The sequence below is a fragment of the Cariama cristata genome, unplaced genomic scaffold (genome assembly GCF_000690535.1).
Source record: "Cariama cristata isolate BGI_N322 unplaced genomic scaffold, ASM69053v1 scaffold25969, whole genome shotgun sequence".
NCBI classification, from domain to species: Eukaryota; Metazoa; Chordata; class Aves; order Cariamiformes; family Cariamidae; genus Cariama; species Cariama cristata.
The window spans coordinates 14,990-23,554 of record NW_009636698.1 but is presented as its reverse complement, the minus strand read 5'-3'; the positions used below and the strand labels follow the sequence as shown (position 1 = coordinate 23,554).

The 8,565-nt window shown below is 47.2% G+C and overlaps 1 protein-coding gene across 1 annotated transcript in view; it reads left to right on the top strand.

The window, feature by feature from the left end:
- Positions 1-274: 274 nt before the first annotated feature.
- The window catches only part of ARL3 (ADP-ribosylation factor-like 3), a gene marked incomplete at its 5' end in the record, with an annotated part of 17,088 nt that continues 8,797 nt past the window's right edge, over positions 275-8,565 (top strand). Inside the window, 4 exons of the mRNA XM_009708019.1 lie at positions 275-418; positions 1,543-1,659; positions 6,285-6,335; positions 8,300-8,485. Coding sequence (XP_009706321.1) covers positions 275-418; positions 1,543-1,659; positions 6,285-6,335; positions 8,300-8,485 — 498 coding nt within the window. The remainder of the gene's footprint in view (positions 419-1,542; positions 1,660-6,284; positions 6,336-8,299; positions 8,486-8,565) is intronic.

The following is an 8,565-nucleotide window of genomic DNA, read 5'->3' as shown; positions in this document are numbered from 1 at the left end:
TCTTCCTGGCACAGGGAATACCAAACAGCTGTGTGACAAGAGCAACGCAGCCAGTGGCGCACCCCACTGAGCGACATTTGTGCTGTCTGAGACCTCATCCGTACTCTCTGAGGGGAAGGAAAATACGGGTGAGGGGGAGGAGTAGAAGAGGAAATGGGAATAGGGATTGCAGGAGGGAGTTCAAGGTGTCCTGGGATCCACCGCCATACAGAACCTATTTAAAGGGAGAGAGTTGAGGGGGAAATAACAGCTACGATCTCTCTTGTGGATTTAGGGTTTACTGTCAATCCTGCGTAAACTGAAAAGCGCCCCAGACCAGGAGGTGAGAATCCTCCTCTTGGGACTGGATAATGCAGGCAAGACCACACTCCTGAAACAGCTAGCATCTGAGGACATCAGCCACATCACCCCAACACAGGTGAGGAAGACCTTTCCCTGCCCAAGGCAGTTCTTGAGGTCCCACCTGCCTTATTCTACAAAGCACTAATAATTCAGCAGAGTATTTGAGTAAAACTGGGAGCAACTGGAGCCTGGTGCACCATTAAATTTGTGTGTTTTCTGCATAAGAGGAGGCCCCTTGAAGGAGCCAGAGAGCATCAGGCCAGATCTGTCAAGTAGTGTGAAAGCAGATGAGTGCTCTGGAATTCTGCAGAAGGCTTTTGGGTCATGCTAGGGTTGCATGGATGAGACTTTGCTCCTGTTGTCCTTGCGAAACAGGACTTGCTGCAGCACTGAGCAAGCCCCTGTCTCCTTGCGTCTTTCAGCCTACCAGCCCCAAGGGTTCTGCATATTCCAGCACTCCCTCTCTGATGCCTCTGGTCCCCTTTCTTTGAGCCTCGGGGCTGGGGAGAGGGATGTCTCCCATTAGAAGCACTGCAGTATCACTCCTGTGTTGACCAGAGGAGGTTGCTAGAGAGCTATGGGAGATGTTTACCCCCAACCCGTAGCTGCCTCCCAAAGCTCCCAGCCCCAACACCCCAATTCCAAGCCCCAGTCTCCTGGGTGGTGTGGCAGCACGTTGCCAGCCCACGCCACATCCTGTTTTTCTACTTGAATGCCCTTTCAATTGGTGCTCTAATTGATGAAATGGACCCTTCAGACGTGCAGCTGTTGCTCTTTTAAGCCTGGCATTAGCTGTGTCGTGTCGAATTGAGCTGAGACCTCTGGCTTGGTGTTAGCTGGGAGTCTCTACTCAGCTTTCACAAGCTTCTCACAGCGCCCTTGTTTTCTCCTTATCTGCAGCTCTCCCACCTCTTCCTGCACCCACCCTACTGAGCCCTCCCAGGGCACTAACTGCATCATATGTCTCCGTAGCCATGACAGTGTCAACCCTTGACCCAAGAACACTGGCAAACTGATGGTTTGGCGGCTGTGTTCACTTTTGCCAGTGCCTCTCCCACAACCGATCCATCTTTGCAGCTGCCCAGCCCATCTAGCTGCATGTTGCAGGCATGGGATGTATAAGGTGTTAATATCTGCTTGTGTTCCTGATCCAGCTATTCAGGTTTATGCTCTATGTGGCTTTGTTTCTGCTCTTTCCAGGGCTTTAACATCAAAAGTGTGCAGTCTCAAGGCTTCAAGCTGAACGTATGGGACATAGGCGGACAGAGGAAGATCAGGCCGTACTGGAGGAACTATTTTGAAAACACTGATATCCTTGTGAGTATTGGCTGCAGTTGAATGCTGTGTTCATGCAATAGCTTTCCAAGGTCTCAGCCAGAAATTCAGGAACAAGTAATGTAATGTCCCAGTCCCCAGCAACACGATTGCCATTGTAACAGGAGTTATTCTGAGTGAAATGGCAAGATTGGTTGGGTGCAGTAAGAAAAATACAGTGATGTTTGGAGAAATCATTCAGTTGTATGTTTTTACTTTCACCGGTTGATGTTGGTTATAGCCAGTTCCTTTCCTCTCATCTCAGTCTCCTTGAAATGAAAGAACATTAATAACTTGCAGTTTGCCCATCTATAGCTCCTTTCACTGGGGACTCTGGAGGCCTGTCATGGGTATTAGGGACTTAAGCCTCATGTGTAGAGGTAGGTCAGTATGGTGCCTTTGTTTTCTACTTGGGGAAACTGAGGCACACCAGAATTAAATGCTATGCCTGGCATTTGATAGGAAAGCTTCTGGCTGAGGGACACAGAGAGAGCCTTTATCTTTTCCTTTGGTCCTTATAATTATAAGACTGTTCTTTAACGTTTTTGACATCTTAGCTGTAATTAGCTTACAATTACAATTACAGATGACAACAGTTACACTTATAACGCAGGACCTTTTTCTTTCCATGACAGAGTGTGTTACCCTGGGACCCTCCAAGTAGTATCCTGACTAGTTTCAAAGATTACCTCTAACGTGCAGCCATGTGTGCCAGAAGGAAGGCAGGCTGGGGGCTCCAGGCCTCTCCCCGCCCCAAGCAATGTTGCCTGTGGGAACAGAGAAAAGGCAAGGTCTGCAGGGCTCCCATGGGAAAGCGGGAAGCGCTCTCGGAAAGACGCCCTTCCTCGCTCCTGTCACACACACATACTCAATAATGTGTCAGGAGCTTCAGTGCACTTCCACAGAAGGATCAGTGCAACTAGAAATAGGACTCTTTACTCCAAGGCTTGTGTCAGGGTCCTGAAGGGCCTGGCTGCGCCTACAGGTTTAGAAAGCATTGTCCAAATTAAACTGTTAATTAAATGGGACTAATAAACCCTCAGTAATCTCATTTGCAGATCCCCCTTTTTCAGCCTTTATTTAGAATCTGATGTTTGAGGGCAGCCACCACAGCATAAACCCAGTTGGTTGCTTTTGCAAAGAGTAATGGTGAGGAAAGATCTGGGTTTGAGAAACTAGCAAAACACACTTTGCGTGCTCCTCTGTGGCCATCGAGAAGGGGGACATGCCATGGCTGTGAGGTGAATGTGCCCATTGAGTCCAAGCTCTGCAGCTGGGTGTGCAGATCAAAGTCAACGCTGCAAAGCAGCAGCAGGTAGGGGATCTTCGCCTGCTATGGCAGGTGCTCAGGCCGCAGAGACTGCGCAGCCACAAAACAGTATCTAGAAGTCTCTCCTGGCAAAGGCAATGAGCTACACCAGCCTGTGGTCTTCCACCCTTCCCAGTGTGTGCTGCATGGGAGGTGCAGAAATAAAGGTGAATTTGAAGACTGAAGGAGATGAAAGCAGTTGTTTTCCCTGCCCTCCTCCCACCCTAGTTAAAGCAAAGTACAGAGAAAACCCTTCTTTTCATACAAGTAAGAAAATGGGTAGATGGAAGAAGAATCAGTTTGAGGGAAGCAGCGGTGCTAATTCAGAGGGAATAACTGATGTGCAGATGGACCTGAGCTCCCCTGCCGGCCCTCTGTGCTGACACCCAGTCCTAAACTGGGAGCTATTGGCATGTTAACTGGGAACTGTTGACATGGTGGTGTCAGGGCAAAGGTTGGACTTGATGATCCCAGAGGTCTCTTCCAACCAAAGCGATTCTGTGATTCGATTCTGTTAGTGCAGTGCTTTGCTATGTCCATACACACCAAAACTGGGATCATGTATATGCTGATGACTCTCTCTCTGTCTTCTGCCAGCCCTCACCCCTGGTTTAGCCAGTAATTTTACCCTCTGACAAACGTGGTGCAGGTTGTGCATTTGTAAATTGAGCCAACTTATCCCTCATGTTATTTCTTCATCCAGTCCCACCACTTGCAATTTCTGCCCAAGCCACTTAGTCAAGGTTTTGTTTTGGCATGTTGCTCAAAGCAGGCACCCAACTTTACAGGAATTTCTTTCTCAAGCTCCATTTCTCCAACATGGTGTACTCAATGGCTGTTCAAACTGGCGAACTGTCCTACCAAGCACCACAGCCAGAAACAGGCTCTTGTGTGGCCCTGACCATAGAAAGGAGGTGGAGATGAAATACGCTACAGTTCCCAGGACCCCCTGCTTCTGTCTTCTCCTAAACTATATTGCACAAAGCAGAAGGGATCCTCTAAAGAGCACTGAAAAGCAGGAAGTGATTGCAAATTCAAATCCATGCAGGTGCCTTTGAATGAGAGCTTGGTCTTACATCACACACCTGTGATATTTGGAAGCTTAACCCAGGCAAATAAGGTGTGGATATCTGGCTGATTGCATATTCAGACAGGCACCTGCAGCTATTTGGCACGGTGCTTTCTGGTTTGGAAGTAGGCACTCCGCACATACTTTACCTTCTCTGTACTGTGCTTTTGTGGCTTTTGCCCCAAGCGCTGTTGCCTCCAATTCTCGTCTTGCAAAATAGCTCCCTAGTAAGGAATGGGGTGGTGCAGGAGAAAGCCTGCCTGGTTGGAACTCAGAGCTCTTCCTTGCCAGTTAGAGAAGCACCGTAACATGTGAGGTGCAGCTTTTTAGTTGAGAAGTAGCACTCAACTATTGAGGTCGTGTGTTGCTAAGCTTCCCCTGAGATGTCCCAAAGGAGGACAGATGACAGTCCAGTTTCACCCCAGAGCACAACTGCCAACCCTGCGGCGGCTTCTTTTCTTTTGGTCTGTGTTTCCTACCCTAAATGGGATGCACAGAGATGGGTACTTGGGAGGGGCAGAGAGGTTGGGCGTAGCTGATACAGTATTGGTGCACGTGCTTGGGATCGCATTGCAGAGAGAGGCTATGTGTCACGGTGTGCCCACGGGCCTTTCCCCATCACGTGGCACCGAGTGCGTGCACTGCTGACGCATCCCCACGCAGCTGCGTCCAGCCCTGTCGCGTGTCCCCCAGCCTCTGTCAGTGTGCATCAGCCCAGCCCTGGGAGGACCGCAGACCCCAAGTGATCAGCAAAGAGGTCTGCGAGGTTGATGTGTTACCTCCTCAGGCCTGGCATACAGATTCTCCCGCTGCATGTTTGCTCCCATTTCAAACAACTAACACTGCTCATTAAGGGAGTGCCTACAGTTTAATAGATATTGCTGCTAGAGATCTTCCCTCCCCCTACTATTTGGTCAAAATTATCCTAGAAGCGTGGAGTCTTATGCTGAGACTGCCTGCAAGGATGCCATTTATCTTGATGGCGGGGTGCTGTGCTCATCTATTCCCTGAAAACCAGGCTGACACTTGCTCCCTGTAAGCCACCAAAGAGCATGCAGATGACATGCTAGCAGCTTCAATCACTGCTGATGGGGAATGGCAGGGACTGGAAGCAAAATGCTCAATGTTTGTCACCAGTCCTGTCCCTGTCTGCTGTCCCAGCGCCCTTCTCCTTTGAAAACCTTCCCACACTAAATAGCAATAAAGGGATATCAGGCTATTCTTCCTTGACTGTTACACTGAGGTTCACCATTTCTTTAGATGTAGCTTGATACTTGTGCCCTCTGAATTGCAATGCTGTTGCTAGGGGAAAGGAGGGTGGCTGGATTTACTAATTGTGTGTTTAGGGGGACCTTTGAGGAGCCTTTTAGCCTGCGCAGACGTAGAGCTGCCTTCACTGAGAAGGTTCATTTGCATTTACAGAAAGAAATCAGCACGTGCCATGCTGCTTGGAATGGGTAGAGAGCCCCTCCCAAGGCAGGAAGCCTGTGGGCTTGGGGATCCACCGTTCTCCATACCAGGGGACACGTGTCTGGTTGGGACCTCCTCATCGACCATGAGATGTGGCGCACAGCCCTGAGAAGGTGGCAGGACTCTGCTGTCAGTCTTTGTGAGCCTGCTGCTCCCTGTATTCTCCATCATCCTGGTGGACAAGCTGGCAGCTGAAGGTGGAGTCTCGCAGGCTGGATCCAACCCTCCTCTTTAACCATCTGCTCCAGGAGGTTGCAGTAGGATCTCCTGATGGAGAGGAGCTCAGTGTCCCCAATATATTAATCTGTCCCCTGAGTGCTATTGTATGCCTTGGTGGCTTACTGAGGAGGTGATGCATCCTGTTTGAGGGCAGCATGGCATAGTCACATCAGTGCAGTGCTTCTACACTGTCTGCTAGGGTGAAAGACCATGTCTGGATCCCCAGATTGCTTCAGCTTGTAAGTGGGTCATTTGAAAAGATACCAGGCAGTCTTCTGTTGTCTTCAGATAATAGATGCTGTGGAGGTGGTGAGAGCATCCCCAGTACTGCCCCCAGCTCCTTTCTGATCCTACCTACGTTGCTGTCCAACCCCCCAGCTTTAAAAGAGGTGGTTCCTCTCCTTTCAGAACGTCATGAAGTTTTGCCAACATCTGCTGTAAATAATACCGGGGATCTTTGTGCCCAAAAACATGATTATTAGGCTCAGCTCACTTAAGCACATAATACTGTGGAAGAGAGTCTTCTGGGAAGAGTAACTTTTCCTCTCGTTTCTTTTTCAGATCTATGTCATTGACAGTGCAGATAGGAAGAGGTTTGAAGAAACAGGTCAGGTAAGTTACTTATGCCCAGCTTCCTTTGAAGTAACTCCGTGCTTCTGAGTGCCCCTTGCTCACAAAAGTTAGGAAGATGATTTTGTTGTTTATGAGGGAAATTTGCATTTCAAGAGACTTGCCTTTCAACATCAATGCAGATTATTTTGGTAGATTTGAAACAAGGAAAATAGGTAGCCTAATTCCGTTTAAATAGAACGGTTTTCATTGAAGTTATACAATTATAGCAAGTGGAGCCTAATACTGAAAGCAAAAACTTGCCTAAGTCCTTTAAACTTTGCCAAACCAAGACCCTGAGGAATCCTATTTTCTTATTTACAAAGTTGAAATGGAAATCATATTGACTTGATTGTCTTTTGGATGTAATTGAAAAAAAAAAAACCTAAGAACTTTGTAACTAGGACTAGCCAGAAAATAAGATTTCCGTTTTGCAAAGTTTTGATGTTTTGTAACATTTTGTGTTCTAGGATGGAATAAAAATAGGACTTTTGAACTTTCTTTTGTGAAATTCAGAAAGTGACAGTGTCCCAAAATAGCTAGCAACAGATTTACCCCCCTAAAAATGGGATATTTAGTTTAAAGCCCTCTGTTCTGCCCCATTTGAAGGAGGCACCTAATCTTTTGCCTCTCAAGTATCATGGACACACCCTAACAGCAGAACTGTTGGTTCTTCTAGGGGTGGGAGTAATCTTTCCCCTGTTGGAACTATTTCATTTTATATCAGTAATTAAATATTCATTGGGCAAAAGGGAGGGAGAGGAAACAGAACCTTAGAGCACTTGCCTGAGTCAGGGAGAGTCAGCCTGGACCCGTCATATTTCTGCAAACACTTTTGGTTTCAATAAATCAGCTGTGTCAGATGAAAGACCTATTTTGTTGAAAAATTCCCAGCCAATTCTGTTTATAACTCCATTCTCTCGTCCTAGTTTCCAAAGCAAACATTGCTTTTGGGGGGATGGAGTCAGATTTCCACTGCAGTTTAGCATCTCCCCGACTGCACTAATTTAATCCCAAAGTTTCCAGCCAGTGGATGAGAGATGTTAGGACAGTATCTGAGAGCATGAGACCTTTCCAGCTAAATAAGGAGCCCACAAAAATCTCATGTACTCATCAATCTGCAATGCCAGCAGTCCCTACAAGTTCAAGTTCTGCTGGGTTTGTTAGATGTTCACATAGGGAAGTGACTTGAGACTGTGTGCCTATTTCACAGGAGGCCATTGCACAACCCTAGATGTAAAGTATTTCAACCATTGTTGATCCACTGCAGATTCAGATTTGAGCTATTAAAAGAATCTCTTTGAGTCACCCAGTTTTGAATGAATAAACCCATTTCTCAGGATGCCACCCGATGTGTGCTGTGCGTATGGAGCCAAAATCCAGCTAGTAAAGCTGATCTAGCTTGTCTTCAGCTAGCCAATGCCTTCAAAAGCATCAGCACTTTCTTGTGGGAGGGAGATTTCCATTTCTGAGGGGAGAAGAAAAAAGTCCTCTCCTGCTCAAATTGCAGCGTATAAAACTTGGAACAAAACTCTGAAACTCATTATTAGCAAAGATATCAGGGCTGGTGTCAACGGCTGCTCAGGTACAAATGCCAGTCAGGCAATAACTTAAGACAGATTCCTCATACTGCCAATTTACATGGTTTTTTGCTGTTTCATCAATTTTGGTCTCCTGGGAGCAGGGACTGGTAAAACACAGAGTTGTAGCCTTTAAGGCAACTGCTAATTTCAGACCAAGATGAAGATTTTTGTAACCTGTAATTGGAAGAAATAGCTTTTGAACCTTGGGCAGGGATGATTGTATACATTTTTGCTCTCTTATAATAAGATCTAGGTTTCACTGGAACACACTCTTCTAGCATTTGCCCTAAATATATTTCTAATTAGAGACAACCACTGGTGGTTGAAGGTTTTTTTCCCTTTCCTCTCTCCATCTTTCCCCCCACTCCCTTGTAAATGATACAGGAGCTGGCTGAGCTTTTGGATGAAGAAAAGCTTAGTGGAGTCCCCATGCTCATATTCGCTAACAAGCAGGATTTGCTGACGGCTGCCCCTGCTTCGGAGATTGCTGAAGGACTGAACCTACACACAATCCGGGACAGAGTCTGGCAGATCCAGTCTTGTTCAGCTCTTTCAGGAGAGGGAGTACAGGTGAGGCTCTGGAGAAGGCTTGCTGTGCCAGCAGGCCATCTGTAAGAGATTGTTGTCTGTTGATCTGCAGGGTGGGGCTG